The sequence below is a fragment of the Xylona heveae genome (assembly GCF_001619985.1).
Source record: "Xylona heveae TC161 unplaced genomic scaffold L228scaffold_3, whole genome shotgun sequence".
NCBI classification, from domain to species: domain Eukaryota; kingdom Fungi; phylum Ascomycota; class Xylonomycetes; order Xylonales; family Xylonaceae; genus Xylona; species Xylona heveae.
Genome location: NW_017264195.1, coordinates 401,796 through 417,053, shown reverse-complemented (window position 1 = coordinate 417,053; position 15,258 = coordinate 401,796). Strand labels below are relative to the sequence as shown.

General features: G+C 48.9%; 6 protein-coding genes across 6 annotated transcripts; 4 read left to right on the top strand and 2 right to left on the bottom strand.

The window, feature by feature from the left end:
• Window positions 1-1,983: 1,983 nt before the first annotated feature.
• L228DRAFT_87952 (hypothetical protein) lies at window positions 1,984-4,539 on the top strand. The gene is made up of 6 exons (XM_018336933.1): window positions 1,984-2,965; window positions 3,039-3,145; window positions 3,205-3,330; window positions 3,389-3,472; window positions 3,535-4,293; window positions 4,357-4,539. The coding sequence occupies exons 1-6, from the start codon at window positions 2,465-2,467 to the stop codon at window positions 4,454-4,456; spliced, it is 1,677 nt and encodes a 558-aa protein (XP_018189623.1). The 5' UTR covers window positions 1,984-2,464; the 3' UTR covers window positions 4,457-4,539.
• An 800-nt stretch (window positions 4,540-5,339) lies between these two features.
• L228DRAFT_244939 (3-isopropylmalate dehydrogenase Leu2A) lies at window positions 5,340-7,408 on the top strand. The gene is made up of 6 exons (XM_018332043.1): window positions 5,340-5,485; window positions 5,556-5,576; window positions 5,771-5,839; window positions 5,914-6,009; window positions 6,132-6,759; window positions 6,852-7,408. The coding sequence occupies exons 1-6, from the start codon at window positions 5,435-5,437 to the stop codon at window positions 7,091-7,093; spliced, it is 1,107 nt and encodes a 368-aa protein (XP_018189622.1). The 5' UTR covers window positions 5,340-5,434; the 3' UTR covers window positions 7,094-7,408.
• A 36-nt stretch (window positions 7,409-7,444) lies between these two features.
• Window positions 7,445-9,066, bottom strand: L228DRAFT_244938 (galactose-binding like protein). The gene has a single exon (XM_018332042.1). The coding sequence runs from the start codon at window positions 9,003-9,005 to the stop codon at window positions 7,809-7,811; it is 1,197 nt and encodes a 398-aa protein (XP_018189621.1). The 5' UTR covers window positions 9,006-9,066; the 3' UTR covers window positions 7,445-7,808.
• Window positions 9,067-10,045: 979 nt separating this feature from the next.
• Window positions 10,046-11,239, top strand: L228DRAFT_244936 (hypothetical protein). Its single transcript, XM_018332041.1, has 2 exons — window positions 10,046-10,533; window positions 10,596-11,239. The coding sequence occupies exons 1-2, from the start codon at window positions 10,490-10,492 to the stop codon at window positions 10,825-10,827; spliced, it is 276 nt and encodes a 91-aa protein (XP_018189620.1). The 5' UTR covers window positions 10,046-10,489; the 3' UTR covers window positions 10,828-11,239.
• On the bottom strand, window positions 11,234-11,906 carry L228DRAFT_87884 (Prefoldin, subunit 4). The gene is made up of 4 exons (XM_018336932.1): window positions 11,878-11,906; window positions 11,679-11,813; window positions 11,533-11,600; window positions 11,234-11,477 (listed from the first exon to the last, which is right to left on the bottom strand). Exons 1-4 carry the CDS (start codon window positions 11,890-11,892, stop codon window positions 11,285-11,287), a joined length of 411 nt encoding a protein of 136 aa, XP_018189619.1. The 5' UTR covers window positions 11,893-11,906; the 3' UTR covers window positions 11,234-11,284.
• A 753-nt stretch (window positions 11,907-12,659) lies between these two features.
• Window positions 12,660-15,168, top strand: L228DRAFT_259330 (gaba permease; the record flags this gene model as incomplete). Its single annotated transcript, XM_018334151.1, has 11 exons — window positions 12,660-12,747; window positions 12,811-12,879; window positions 12,935-13,011; window positions 13,066-13,113; window positions 13,176-13,391; window positions 13,450-13,691; window positions 13,751-13,803; window positions 13,856-14,046; window positions 14,107-14,193; window positions 14,255-14,642; window positions 14,768-15,168. 11 exons carry the CDS (start codon window positions 12,660-12,662, stop codon window positions 15,028-15,030), a joined length of 1,722 nt encoding a protein of 573 aa, XP_018189618.1. The 3' UTR covers window positions 15,031-15,168.
• Window positions 15,169-15,258: the final 90 nt, after the last annotated feature.

Genomic DNA, 15,258 nt, shown 5'->3' with positions numbered 1-15,258 from the left:
TAAACTGAATGCTGATTGCTACTATACTCTAATGCTGGTGCCGTATGCCGACACCGACACCCACGACACCCACGACGACGACGACAACGCTGCCGCCGCCCTCGCCTTCGCCTTCGCCGCGCTGTGCGGTGCAGTGCAGTGCGTCAAACACCCGCCCACGACTCACATCCCCATAGCCCACATCCCAGACATACCCAAGGTACATTATACATACAGGAGTAGCTTTGTACAGACAGACAGAAACAGAGCTCACACATACTCGTACCTAAACCTAACCTACCTAACCTACCTGACGTACATCGTACATACATACATGATGCATAATACACAAGCTAATATTGCTCTCGTTGACTCGTTGACTCGTTGACTCCCCCAAACTAAAACATACCTACCTACTCCGTACCTACACATACATAACGCCATCAGGTCCCTCTCACACACACCCCAGCCCACCCACACCTACACACCCACACACCCATACACATCCCCCATCCGCGTCCCAAGTTTTGGGCCCTGCAGCAAGCGCGAAAGCGGCACAGCGGGAAACCCCAGAGCGAGAGAAGAGAAAGACGAGAAAGACTCCAAAAAAGGGTCATACATCGTACTTTTATCCAGTACATTGAGAACACCCAGAACCCAGAGATACAAAGAAAGAAAAAAGGAAAGAAAAGAAAATAGGGTGCTCGAAACGTACAGAGTACAGGACTACAGGGCTACAAGACCCAATCCCTTCCCCAAGACTAAAAAGCTCCAAGATCCAGGCTCCAAAACAGGCCCAGGACAAGGACAAGGACAAGGATATACAGGATCTACGGTACCTAAGGATCCAGGCACACGCACACCCTCGCACACTTTCAAGACAAGACACTCAGACCACCTGCCACCAATGCAAACTAGAATCTGAACACTACGACAACCCCCCAGGCCCCCCCTACCTCTCTTTTTTCTCCACTGACTTACATACATACATACGCCCATACGCCCCATACATACATACATAATACATACAGGCGCACCTACGCACCTACGCACATACGCACAATCGCGCCTCAATTGCACTCCTCCTCCTCCTCCTTCCCCCAAAACCCCAACCCCATCCAATCCAGAACATTGGACAAGACGCACGTACACCACACGGTCAGCTCCGGGGTGGTGTATGTATGTGTGTGTGTGTGTTTCTTGTTGTATGTGGTCGTACAAACCCTAAACCAGCACTCAGCACCAAGCACCAAGCACCAAGCACCAAGCAGCAGCAGCAGTGCAGGACCCAGCACCAGCCCCCAGGCCAAAAAAGAAAGAAGAGTAGTAGTGCCCGAGCGTCTCTCTTTTTTTTCTGTACTGTACGGTACAGAGCTACTGTCTATCTGCTCTCTTTTTCGTCTCTCTTCCCCCCCTGCTCTCACACCACGCACTCTCTCCCTCTCCGCGCGCTCATACGCCCCACGCCCTTCTCTCACACGGACCAGGCCCAGAAAAAAGGCTGGAGAGCAGCGCGAAAGTAGAGTTTGAGAGAAAGTAAGAGAGCGGCGCAGGACGTAGGCTTGTCGAACGGGGGGTCCTTGCTCTTTTCAACGTCTTTCTTTTTTACACACTCTACTCTAGCTCTCTGATCTCTTTCCTGGCCTCATCCATCCATCAACGCCCCTGCTCCACGTTCATCCACCCTCCTGGGGCCGCCATCATCCCTCATCATATCACTCTCGTCATTGTCATTTCTTTTCCCCTTCCTCTCTTTCTCTCTCCTCTCCTCTCCTCTTCTTTTCCTCCCTTTCCTCACACCGACTTTGCCGGGCAACGAAAGGAAAAGACGGGACAATAATCACCACGCTCTAGCACTCGTTGACCAACTCATCCTGCTTCCTTTTCCCCTGTCGTCTTCTTCTTCTGCTCTTGCCTCATTTAGGCTTTTCACCGCCTCGCTCTCTTTTCCTTTTTCCCAATTTTATTCCTTCTTCCTCTACTCTTCCTCTTTCCTCCTTCTCCCATTCCCACGCACACACTCTCTCAGTCTCCACTCTCACACTCACTCCCTTCTCCGCATTCCACCCCTTCCCACGCGTGGATCATCCCCCACATTGAAATCCTTCTCTTCAATCATTGTCATCACGTTTTTTTCGTCCACCTGTTCCTCATTCCATCAGTCTCTCCTTGATCCAATCCGAACATACTCTTTCCCAGTGCCTTTCTCTTTTCGGTTTGCTGCGCCAAAAGTAGACGGGAAGAGGCAGTAGGGAATTTGTAACCGCACCACCAGCTTTGTCTGTCGAGGGAAACACCTTCCCTTGGCTGCTGGCGTTGTCTAGACGATCATCATCCGCCAGCGAGTTTTGGTGGAGAAAGGTCGAATTTGCTGTGGGAGGGAAAGTGAGAGTAAACCAAACTTGTCCCTCTTGAGCTGCGATATTCCTGGAACTTTTCGTCCTTCGACACACGCAACAACAGAAGGAATAATCCCAACTTCATCATGGCCGTCGCTCTCTTCCGCCGCTCCGGCCACAATTGGGGCCCCCCAAATCTCGATGCCATCGGAGCCGTCTACATTACCGTCTGTATCGTCTGGACCTTGCTCTTCGCCGCCGGTCTGATCACTTTGCTTCATTTCCGCAAGCTACCGTTTATTCGCATGCGCGACATGACCCTCGTTGCTTCGGCGCTTGTTACTCTTCACGTCTACCTGTTGCTCGATCTGCTCGTCTATCCGCTCAATGGCGCCTTTCCCTGCGGACTCGAATTCTGGATCATGGGCATCTACCTTCCTCTCGGCTTCGCCTTGTTCCAGGCCCAGAACATGCAACTCCTCAGCTTGAGCCTCCAGCAGAAGCGCCTCTCGTGGCAGCCGCGCGACCTTTCGGCGCATGACGACGCGAGGTCCATCTATAGCATTCGCAGCTTGCGCAAGAAGTGGAATGCAATGACTTTCTTGCACCGCATGTACTCGGGCATTGCCATTGGCGCTTGTGTTCAGGTACGTTGGATTTTCCTAGTGGAGATGGTGCTTTCGAAGATGATACTGTGCTGTGATGCTGATAACCCTCCAGGTCGTTGTGACTTCCTTCCTCTTCTTTGGTTCTCGCAAGTTTCATGGTTCTTATGGTGCGTTCTCTGCCGATGTGAATCCTGCAAAGTGCCGCAAGGGCTGGGAATGGTAGGTTCAGATTGATCCAGTTCAGATGCCGGAAGAGGGGCGATTAATTCGGTTCCTAGGTTGCCTTCGATCGTCTGGCAGTTCGTCTGGACATATGGCATTGGTCCCTATGTTCTGTTCAAGATTCGGAATATTCGCGATGTTTACCACTGGTCTTTGCAGACTAAGCTCTCAATTATTCTCAGGTAAATGGACACAATCAAGTATCGTATGAGACTGTTCTTTGATTTTAATGCCTTATAGTTTGCCTGGAACGCCTCTCTGGATTGCTGCCATTTACTCTGACAAGTTCGCCAACGTCGACCTCTGGTGGCCTGCTCCTATGTGGTATGTGACCTTGCCAGTTAAAAACTCGAATTTCTCCGCTTATTTTCTTTTCTTTTCACTAGGTTTGCTCCGGGTCTCATGGGACTTGAGTTCTTGACCATCTTCTTCCCTCTTTGGGAAGCGTATCGGACCAAAGATCGTCGCCACTCTGCTCAGTCTGCCTTTGACGGATGGGAGAAGGACCGATCCGATGTCGAGTCTATTGACTGCGCTTCTACCAAGCAATCCGTCAATATCTCCGTTTCGCCTTCTGCCACCAGCAGCGAACGCAAGCGCCGTCACGATATTTATGGCATGCAGGCTCTGGAGAAGACCCTTGACACCAACGCTGCTGGTCTGTTCAAGTTCGCCGCGACCAAGGAGTTCACTGGAGAGAACATTGTCTTTTTAACCCAGGTTCGAGATTGGAGACGCAACTACCTTCAGCTGCTGAGCGATGGCGCTATTTCCGTGGAGAACCGACGCAAGATGTATGCCGAAGGTGTCAAGATCTTTTATCACAACGTCTGCATGAAGACCTCCGAGTTCCCCGTCAACATTGAAAGCAAAATCTACGCCGATTTGCAGCGCATGTTCCACTCGTCCAACATTCCAGCTCCAAAGGCTGTCGTTGCACCGTTTGCTGATGATGCCGTCCCGTTGAGCTGGACTCAACCCAAGAACGCCAACAGCATCCACTCTGATAATGAGGAGCTCATCACAATTGCTTCGCTCGATTCAAATGGTGGTAGCTGGGAAATTCCCGATGGATTTGATGAGCATGCTTTTGATCGCGCCGAGGCGTCGGTAAAGTACATGGTCTTCACGAATACCTGGATCCGGTGAGTAGTAACGTTTCAAAATCACTTGAGGGATATTTTTTTTTTTTACTGACAACCCACTAGCTTTGTTGATGCTCAGGAGACTGCCAGCATGGCCAGCACCCAGGGCTCTGGCTCCTCGCGTTCTTCAACGAGTCTGATGCGTTGGCTCAAGATGGCGTGAACTTGAGGTTCATCGAGGCCATTTGAAAGATATTATTATCAACTTTTTTTTCGACTTATGATGACGCGTGTCAATTGGATGATTGACGTAAGCGGTTTGGATGTGTGAAATATTCGGAAAAGGTGCTGCTTAGATAGAGCCCTCATTTGACTTAGTAGTTACAAACTTATGCCCTTGTTTTCCAGACCCCCCTTTTCGTTGCTGTCTCTGATCTCTTTCTTCTTTTTATTTCTCTGGATACCCGGCGGGGGTATCGGCCATGCTTCCCACTGCAGATAATATGAGGCCTCGGATAGGATAATATCAAAATAGCTTTACGAGATGACGAGAACAGTATGCGTGTGCACGTAAGGAGATGGGTAAAACAGCATGTGAATCATCTGCAAGTACCGTAAATTGTTCATCCACGTTGCAACCACAATTAACATTCTTTGATAAAATGCAACAGTTACTTGATATTGAAGAAAAAAGGCATGGTATGTTCAAATTGAGTCGATTTGAGAAACATGGTAGATTGTTCGTTACTCCAAGTAGAACCCCCTGATGCCGCTCGTCAACCAACCGCCACGTACATTCCCATTGCATCACAAGTCGGCGGAGTTCCTAGAAATCTCATTGGCATGTGAATATACTCATGGCAAGGATTTAAATGAAGCGAATGGATGATCAAAAATCACATTGAAGATGACTGACGTTGTTATCGACCTTCCTGATCTGGGGATTAGCTGGCTTAGCTGAGGCTCGCCAACTCAAAAACCTCCGTCAGTGCCGTCCTCCGTCCTCCGGTTCCGCCGATCGCCGCAAGCAAACCGGACAAACATGCTACCCCTCCGACGTCGGACGCATCCCACTTTGGTGTCATGATTTCCAATTGCTTTTGATCCAACAATTGCAACGCTCAAAAGTGATTTAGACGTCTGAATACCCCTTTGTTCAAGATACATTTGATACCCAACAAATTACCATTTGATCACAAACATGTCTCCATATAATATTGTCGTTTTCGCTGGCGACCACTGCGGTCCCGAAGTGAGCTCCTCTTCTTCATATCTGTGCATCTGTCCAGGAGACTTTTTAGCTAACGGACTTGCGTTCTTAGGTTACCACGGAAGCTCTCAAGGTGAGCACTAAACCGGCGTAATCGGTCCAGTCACCCTACTGGAAGTTTACATTTCAAGACTGCCGTCTATGAGCCTGCTTGAAGCTCGAGCGGAGACTTGTTTGACAACTGCCCGTGATTTAAAAAGCACACAAACAAACCAGCAACCACCAGGTATTGCTCGAATAAGCTAATGGGTATTTCTGTTCCTATAGGTTTTGCGAGTTATTGAAAAGGAGCGGCCGAATATTCAGTTCAATTTCCAGGAGCAGTTGCTCGGCGGCGTGCGTATTCCCTTTTATACCCCGCACGATGGGAAAACGCGCATATTTATAGCTGACACAAACGACTTCAATAGGCTTCCATCGATGCTACTGGCTCCCCTCTGACCGATGAGGCTCTCGAGGCCGCAAAGAACGCTGATGCCGTCATTCTTGGTGCCATTGGCGGTCCTGTACGTCTAACCTGTCTCAACATTTTCCTATCCAAAAATATCTTCTTGGACCATAGCCAAACCGATGATATGAGATGCACAAGCCAATGAAGCCACATACTAATTCACGTCTCTCATTGTAGAAATGGGGCACTGGCGCTGTCCGCCCTGAGCAAGGTTTGCTCAAGCTCCGCAAGGAGATGAAGGCCTTTGGCAACCTGCGTCCCTGCAACTTTGCGTCGGATAAGCTTGTCGAGAGATCGCCGCTCAAGGCCGAAGTCTGCCGTGGCGTCGACTTCAACATTATTCGTGAGCTGACGGGCGGCATCTACTTTGGCGAGCGCAAGGAGGATGACGGCAGTGGCCATGCGTACGACACGGAGCCTTACTCGCGCGCTGAGATTGAGCGCATCACCCGTCTTGCCGGCCACTTGGCGCTGCAGCACGACCCGCCGCTGCCCGTGTGGAGCTTGGACAAGGCCAACGTGCTCGCGACATCGCGGCTGTGGCGCAAGGTCGTGTCCGAGATCATGGCCAAGGAGTTCCCCCAACTCAAGGTCGGCCACCAGCTCATCGACTCGGCTGCGATGATCATGGTCAAGAACCCGCGCGCACTCAACGGCATCATCGTCACCAGCAACCTCTTTGGCGACATTATCAGTGACGAGGCCAGTGTCATTCCCGGCAGCTTGGGTCTCTTGCCTAGCGCCAGCTTGAGCGGCGTTCCCGACGGTAAGACCAAGGTCAATGGCATTTACGAGCCTATTCACGGTACGTCTTATCTTCATTCTTGAATTTTCTCCATTCCGTCATTTTCTCCTCCCCCCAATCCCCCATTCGCCTGGCTAATTCATCGATAACAGGTTCCGCGCCCGACATCTCCGGCAAGGGCATCGTCAACCCCGTTGCGGCTATCCTCTCTGTGGCCATGCTCCTGCAGTACTCTCTGAACTTGCCCGCCGAGGCCAAGGCCGTCGAAGAGGCCGTCCGCCGCTCCCTCGACAGCGGTGTGTGCACAGGCGACATTGGCGGCTCCGCTACCACCAGCCAAGTCGGCGATGCTGTTGCCAAGGAGCTGGCCAAGGTCTTGGCCGAGCGCAAGTAACTGCTGTCCTTTTCTCTTGTCCAATTCTTCTCCTAAACCATTCTTCTCCCCCAACCCATTCTCGCCACGGGAAACAAAAAGCAAACAGACAAAGATAGAGCCGTGACTTGACTTGACTTGACCTTGTAGTCCAGTCCCGTTTCCCTTTTTCTTTTTCTTTTAACGATTTGAAGGGAAAAAATCTGCTGTAGATGATTTCGACTGTCATTTTGGTTTTTTTTTTTATAAAATCAAATGCCTCGGCTGGCGTCGTTTCCTTTTTACTTTTACTTTTTACTTTTATATATATATGCATATTACCAGATTACCAGGGGAATAATATCATTGACATTGACCATTCTTGATGTAAAGCCATTGTCTTATAAGTCTACCTTACTCATTAGTTGTAAAGGCTACCTTGCTCCGTAGTCATATAGTCTACCTTTGTACTCTGAAAAGAAGAAGAAAATCCCATATCAAAATAATAAAGCCACTAGGAACTCCATCCCACATGCCATAGTTCTATGCCCCTTATGTTGCGCCGAAGAAGTATGGTAACCCTGGAAAAGAGGGGGAAAATCTTATGAAACAGAAGAGCCTCAACGCCCGCGACCACGCCCGCGCCCTCTTTTTCTCAAACAAGGGGGCGTCTTTTTTCTTTCCTCCTTTCTTTTTTTCTTGATATTTAAAATGATGAAAAGGAAAAGAAAAAGAAAAAGAAAAAGGGAAAAGAAAATCACCGCAACTCCGGCTCCCGCATCCACTCGGGCTCTTCCAACCCCGCTGTCAAGGGCAGGGGTAAAGGTCTGTGTCTTTGTCTGCGGGCTCTTGGAACGGAAGCTGGACCAGAGCCAGGAGCACCGCCCTGGGCATCATCATCGTCATCAAAATCGTTCATATCTTCTTCTTTGAATCGACTTGTGCTTCCACCGCCACCGCCACCGCCGCTGCCGCTGCCGCTGCGATGCATATTCTTTCGGAGAGGAGGTTTTGTCCAGTCGGGCGTTTTGACAGGGCTACCGCTGGTGTCGCTCGTGGCATTGCTTGCATTCTCATCGTCGTCATTGTCGTTCTCATCGCCAGAGGTGACCTCGCCGGAATCGCTTGAATTAATTCCTTGACTACCACGACGAACACGACGGCGGGCACTACGATGACCACTGGCATGGACCTGGTTATCTAATTCCAAGTCGTGCACCGTGTCGGTGCTATGATCGCGCGCAAAAATCTGTAGGCCGCGCAGATGGGTGTCTTTGCCGTTTTGATGGTTCTCGGTGATGCGTAATTGTAAGAGGAAAGCGCGCAAAACGTTGCCATCGGCGCCGAGCCGGGCGGCGGCGGCAGCAGATGCGTCTTCTGTCGCGCCCGTCGCTGGATCCGTGACCGGTGCAGCTGGAGGAGGCTGGTGTCGTCCTGTTCCTCCGGCGGTAGAGTCTCTACCGCCAACACCGGTTAAATCGACATCGATCCATCCTCGGGGCTGCTCGAAGCTGAGCTGGATGAACTCCTGCAAATCGTGGGGTCCGGTGCCCGCAAGCAATTGCATCTTGGTGGGCGTGTAGGACTCGTCGGCGTCAAAGTCGAGATAGATGCGAATGTGCGCAATGCAGACGAGCTTGAAGAAATGAATGTTGACCAGATGCGGTTGGGGACCGTCCGATTGCCAGAAGTCTGATGTCGAGGGGGAGCGTAGTGCCCCGACGCCGCAGCCTGGTTTGCAGCTTGAGACGGTCCAGCTCGCGAGAGAGGAGATTTCTTTGAGACCGGTGAGAGGAAGAGGATGTGATTTTTCTGTTTGGTTGAGAGAAGAAAAGATTAATTGGTTAGTTTGAGAGAGAGAGGAGCCGGGAGGGAATTGAAGTGCGGAGAAAAGAGGAAAGAGAAGGCGAGATGGGAAAACTAAATAAAATACCTGTTTCTGGGCTATCGTCATCTTCCTCGTCTTCTTCTTCCTCCTCCTCCTCCTCCTCTTCTTCTGCATCATCCATGTCTTCCATTTCTTCTTCCTCGAGCTCTTCGCCGTCACCTATTACACGATCGTCGTCCATGGCCGCCGAGACTATCGCGTCGTGGTCGACCATTTGGCTGTCCATATTGGCATCAATGTGAGATTTGTGGACTTGTAATTCCGCTTTCAGATGTCGAATTGTAATTGATAAGGATAAAATTCACTTGATATGGGTAGAAGAACGTTCCACACAAGAACAGTGAGCTTTGTTGTTTACACCTATGATACTTTTTTGGCTTGAGAGACCCTGTCGCCGATTCACCGGCATTTGCCGAGTAACGTCATTGTGTATATCCGTCTACCGTAGATTTCCCGATAGATGACTAAGCGAAAAGCTGGGGAAAGAGGGGCGAGGGGGCCAACGAGGGGAATTTAAGTTCCCCCATTTAAGTCCGGGGAAGAGGCCGCACCAATGACTGACGGAGCGGGGAGAGAAAAAGCCCTTAGAGATGATGCAAAAGCGAAGCCCTGTGATGTCCTGGCCGTGCCGATCTCCCGTCGACGGTCTATCATCAAGCCTTTCTTTAGGGTGGCTATGCTCTATTTACCAGACTTGATGCAGAAACTTTATCAAGGTAGATTCCAAATTTTATCCCCGTTGTAGTTAAACCATGATTGCGTCAGACAAAACTTACCTCTCAGTCGCGGGAAAGTCAAAAGGGTTCATCGGGGTGGAATTGCTCCTAGAACTAAATGCCCTCTTGGAGGATTCGTAATGAAGACGTTTCCCGCATTCCTTACCTTGGTATAATCGCTGGAGTCTTCCCCAAATTTACAGACATGACAAGATATTGGTGACCTCATGACCCATCTTGACCGCCCTCGCCATCTTTCTTATCATTCACTCAAATGATGGTGAAATTTCCAATGATAGACTAGTCCCCTGCTCTTTTCGATTCCAAATTAACTGAACTGACTCTGCGTTGTGCTTATCTCACCTTGAAATTTGTCAACCACCCGTTCCTATCGTTTCTCCCTCCACCGTTCAACCTGCAGTGCCACACATCTAGGCTCATCTGCAGTTCCTCTCTATCGCCCAAGCGCATGTTCCATCTAGTGAATCTGTACCGTTAATACTAGCACCAGTACAGGAGCTCTCGTCATCTACTTGTGGCCGAGCTATTTCAGTACCAACGGCGCCCTCTTTTTAAACTGCTTGTGACGCCCCCCACGGAAGCTCGAGTCTCGTGCAATCTTCAGCGTTTCTCTCTCACAGTCACCTTGTGTCTCATTCACTTATTGCAAAGCAATATCGGCAGAACAATGCTATAGTGCTGATATTTCTGAATGCTCTGCGTTGGATAATCATCACCTTCAGTCGCATCTTCGCACGGTCAAGGTCAAATTGGAGTTCACAACTCACACCTCGCATAGTCCAATACAAGTAGCACTTGGTCACTCAGGCAATAATGGCCGCTCTTGTTTTTGCATGTGTGTTTCTTATTTTCGACGAGTAAGTTTGTTTTCTGCTCTGAGGCGTTCTGATGTCACATTCACCAACACTATATTTGATAGGCTCCGTTCATTCAAGCGGAAGAGAAAGGAGAAGAAGGCTCAAGAGAAAGAGCATTTTGAAGAGATGAGAGCAGAGAACGAGCGGAGAGTGCGACGCATTTCTGGCCTGGATAACAATGACCACCTACCACCAAGTTATGAGGATGTTATCCGCGCGGATCCGCCGGTGCCAAAAGGCGTGAGTAACACAAGCGTTATAGAACACGCGCAACCTGCACCGGTCCAGATATGACAAAAGACGCAAAATGCCAAGAATTATGGCACCAATGCGACGGCAGTGATGGCGAATGGTTCATCTTCACTTGAATTCAACCGGTTCAGCGAGCCTTGGCGAGCGGTCTTTAACGCTGGCGTCGATCCACAAGGTGTATAGGGGTTTTCTTTCGGAGTTGGGGCATGGTGCTTTTATTATTCGTGTTTGCAATTACTTCGAAATGGCGCTTCGAATATGGTCTGGGCAAAGCGAACATAGTGGCGTCGATTTATGCTTTTAGGATCTCCATCAACCATATCTCTCAAGTCTCGCGCGAAATAGATTCTCTATGGGTTAAAACGAAACTTTTTTTTGGTATCATTGAAAATAGCTGATCCTGAATGATGTGAGGGCCTTGGTGTTTTGCGACACCTCTCTCTTCCGATGCTCGCGGCCGTCATTGAAATGTTCGTGGCGAATCCAAAGTCTATGGCGTCTAAGTTTCCAAGTTGATGCTCCGACCAAATCGAGCGTAAAGAGCAACTTTGAGCCCAGACATCTCTTCCCGAACCGAATCCAATTTTTCTTCTAGTGATGTGATCTCTTTCTCAAGTGCTTCGGTAGATGACGAGAGGAGGGTCTGGACTTCGGGTACCGGCAGAGAGACGAAGGAATCGCCCATTTTGTAACTATAAAACATTTGTTAGAGGTTTGAGCTGGATATGTTGGAGGAACCAATCTCACGGAACAAAGTCCTCCTCATCCGCTAGCTCAAGCTCATTCGACACTTCTTCCAAATCCTCTTTGTCTTTCTGCAATGATTCCAATATCAGCAAGAGTCTTTTTCATCGCCACAATTGATGGGAAGAAAGAGCGATATTTGAACGCACGTTCTTAGCTTTGAGCTCCTCCTCTATTAGCAGCTCTCGCTGGTGCAGGCGGCTAAATTTGTTGATCTTGTCCTGGTCTTCTCTACGGACCTCTGTTTCATCACCGGCGCCCTGGGCCTCGTCCTCTTTACTGAGCTGCAAAATTGGTAAGCTTTGCTGTCTCTTCTAAGCTCGAACCCCCGTGCTGGCTGCGACGTACCATTCGACGCTGCATTATGACGTTGATTTTAATGGTTTTCAATAGCTGTACAAACTTGCTTGTTGTCATGCAAATACCATTATTGCACAATTTGAGCTTGTAGCTAGCCGTAGTGGGGGTAGAATACACACTTAGGTAACCGTAGCTATCAGTGCATTGTTGACCCTTATCAACAGTCCCAGCAGCAACGACAACGACAACAATGTCCAGCCCTCCCCTCCGTCCATGAGACCCAGTATTAACAAATAAAGCTTATCAGTTACACCAGCCCTAACAAGAAGGTACATCCTTTTGACGGCTGTATATGCCTCCTGTCGGACTTCCCTCGGACGGTCCCTGGTTCGCTATAATTGCTTCTATCATATAATTAACTAGCTCTGCCAGCTAACCTGACGTTTCAATTTTTAGCTCCAAAGGGAAGACCTCCGGATATTGGGCTTATCTTTCTCTCCCGCAGTCAGGAGACCGGGCTGAAGAAAACAGCACATCCATCCACGTTCTTAATGGTCACATTATTATAATAACGGTTCTCTGTGCTTTTCTCTCCCCATGTCTATCGATTGATTATCTCCACCATGAACTTTATCGCGGACCATACGGCCACTCAGAGTGCGCCGTCGCACCCCAGTAGCCTGACCCATTGGCCACTCCTGGGAATGCATCTCGATTCCACGCATGAAACCTGCATCTTAAATACCCCATGCAGCTCTTTTCTGAACCACAACCCAGGATCGCTGTCTTTATTTGCCTTCAAGATCAATTAATAATTTTTCCCTATCACTATGGCATCCATGGCAACAGATCCTCCTGGTTATGATACTCGCTCAGCACCAGTGGGTGCTGATGCAAGCGACGATGCGGACGTGCTCGGTATATTCAACTATTGTCTTGACGACAGGTATTAGCCTTGCGGAGATTGCTGACGAAACTCAGCAAAGTTGGGATATAAGCAGGAACTACGGAGAAACTTTACCATGATTGAGGTTTTTGGCATTGCTTTCAGTACGTCCACCATGGGTAATTGAGATATGCGCCATTTTGACAGTTCTCTAAAAAGGTATCATGGGTCTACTCCCATCTATTGCAAGTACACTGGCATATACGATCCCTGCAGGGCCGGTAGGAATGGTTTGGGTACGCGCATATGATTCAATTGTTCATGTCAATACAGATACTAAGCGGACACAGGGGTGGTTTGTTGCTAGCGCTTTCATTTTTGTAGTCGGTCTTGCAATGGTATGTCTAAAAGTAGGTTTTCGGACTTTTATTCTTATACTAATTCTTCAATCGAACGATAGGCCGACCTCGGATCAGCTATGCCTACATCTGGTGGTTTGTATTGGTGGACGCATTACTTTGCTTCGCCGAGGTTTAAGAATCCTCTGAGTTTTCTTGTTGGCTACAGCAATACACTTGGATTGGTCGGAGGACTTTGCTCAATCGACTGTACGATTTCTCATCATGGCACAGATGGAGCAAGTTTGATGCTCCTCTCCATTGTCGTCGTGGCAAAGGTAATTCGTCATCTGATCTATGATCATAGCCCCCTCGGACTGCACTAACATTGAATAGGACGGCAACTGGTCTCCGACAAATGGCGAAGTGTATTGTGTCTTTTTAGCAATTGTGCTTTTACACGGCATTTTTGCATCCACACTCTCAAAAGTCATGGGAAAGCTACAGACTGCATTTGTCGTGATGAACTTTATCCTTATCGCGGCCACCATTATCGCTCTGCCGGTTGGTAAGAGGCATTCAGGAGAACGCAACTCTGGCGCCTATATCTTTGGGCAAATGGAAAACCTCACGACATGGTAAGCCCCTAAGAAAATATTGGCTGTAGTTTATCATACTTGTACTAAGCATTGAATAGGCCGACTGGTTGGGCTTTCATGTTGTCATGGCTATCACCGATCTGGGTCATTGGTATGAAAATCCAAACCTGACAATTTATTATTGATTTTTCTGACTGGACTAGGTGGATTTGACTCGGCTGTGCACATGAGCGAAGAGGCCGCAAATGCTACAAAGGCAGTGCCATATGGTATCTTAATGTCTATTGGATCCTGCTGGTTCTTTGGATTCATCATTATGATTGCCTTGGCTGCTTGCATCAATCCAGACCTTGAAGCTGTCCTCGGGAGCAAATTTGGACAGCCCATGGCCCAAGTATGTCTTTCTTGACACACCAATTCATTTCTTGTCCATCAAATACTAATCATCATACAGATATACTACGATGCTATTGGCAAGAAGGGCACTATCGGCCTCATGACTATCCTTACATTTGTGCAATTCCTGATGGGCCTTTCAATGGTTGGAGAACATCCCATCCCAAGTTGCTGAGATAAACCCCATACTTACCTGACCATCACAGATTGTCGCGTGCTCTCGTCAAAGCTGGGCGTTCTCCCGCGACGGTGCTCTTCCCTTTAGCAGCTTCTTCCGCCCTATCTCCAAAAGATTCGGCTATATCCCGCTTCGGACAGTCTGGGGTTGCGCTTTCCTGGCAGCAGTCCTCGGCCTTCTCTCCCTCATTGATGCCGCCGCCGCACAAGCGCTCTTCTCATTGGCCGTCGCAGGTAACAATGTCGCCTGGGGCACGCCCATTCTATGTCGCGCTCTGTTCGGTAGAGACAAATTTAAGCCCGGCCCAGTATATACGGGCGACAAACTCAGTCTGCCGATTGCTTGGCTAGCAGTCACCTTTCTTGTCTTTGGCATCATTCTCAGCATGTTTCCCACCGGCGGGCCCAACCCAACGCGTACGTTTTTTTTTCCCTCCCCTCCTCTTCTCCTTCTTTTCTTCTTCTCTTCATCTTCTCTTCTCATGATCCCCCTATCTATCATTCTTTCCTATTTATATAACAATAAAAGCTGACCATTACAGCCGATACAATGAACTATACCGTCGTCATCAACTGCGCCGTTTGGGGAGGCGCTCTGCTGTACTACTTTATCGACGCACGGAAATGGTTCACTGGTCCCAAAATGACGCTCAACCTTGACGACTTGAGCGAGGAGCAACAACGCGCGATTGCCGATGAAGGGATGAAGGTTGAAGGCGTCGAGCCTGTCCACGTCAAGGGCAGCAGCGACAATGATGAAGGCGAAAGCGGATTAGCAGCGAAGAAACTCGAGAATGGGGCTTAGTATTAGTTATGTCCTGATCATTACATCTATGTTCATTTATCCTGGTCACTATATCACGGGTCTTTACATTTATCTTCATTTATCCTCCGTCGTTATATCCTGATCTAGATTCACGGGGCAATATATCGCACATGACACTCAACCTATTCCATCTTTTGTGTTTGACGTTTTTCATTGTACTCTTTTTTCAGTGTTCATTGTTTTTTGACTCGCTTGGAATGACAAAAT

Bases quoted from the DNA above. Each gene is read 5' to 3' on its own strand.
- L228DRAFT_87952 (XM_018336933.1), top strand. From the start codon at position 2,465: ATGGCCGTCGCTCTCTTCCGCCGCTCCGGCCACAATTGGGGCCCCCCA. The intron at 3,331-3,388 runs GTAAATGGACAC...AATGCCTTATAG, and splicing joins AAGCTCTCAATTATTCTCAG to TTTGCCTGGAACGCCTCTCT. The intron at 3,473-3,534 runs GTATGTGACCTT...TCTTTTCACTAG, and splicing joins TGGTGGCCTGCTCCTATGTG to GTTTGCTCCGGGTCTCATGG.
- L228DRAFT_87884 (XM_018336932.1), bottom strand. The intron at 11,601-11,678 runs GTGCGTTCAAAT...GAATCATTGCAG, and splicing joins AGGAGCTCAAAGCTAAGAAC to AAAGACAAAGAGGATTTGGA. The intron at 11,478-11,532 runs GTGAGATTGGTT...AATGTTTTATAG, and splicing joins GATGAGGAGGACTTTGTTCC to TTACAAAATGGGCGATTCCT.
- L228DRAFT_244939 (XM_018332043.1), top strand. From the start codon at position 5,435: ATGTCTCCATATAATATTGTCGTTTTCGCTGGCGACCACTGCGGTCCC. The intron at 5,486-5,555 runs GTGAGCTCCTCT...TTGCGTTCTTAG, and splicing joins GCGACCACTGCGGTCCCGAA to GTTACCACGGAAGCTCTCAA. The intron at 5,577-5,770 runs GTGAGCACTAAA...CTGTTCCTATAG, and splicing joins TTACCACGGAAGCTCTCAAG to GTTTTGCGAGTTATTGAAAA.
- L228DRAFT_244938 (XM_018332042.1), bottom strand. From the start codon at position 9,005: ATGACGATAGCCCAGAAACAGGTATTTTATTTAGTTTTCCCATCTCGC.
- L228DRAFT_244936 (XM_018332041.1), top strand. From the start codon at position 10,490: ATGGCCGCTCTTGTTTTTGCATGTGTGTTTCTTATTTTCGACGA. The intron at 10,534-10,595 runs GTAAGTTTGTTT...TATATTTGATAG, and splicing joins GTGTTTCTTATTTTCGACGA to GCTCCGTTCATTCAAGCGGA.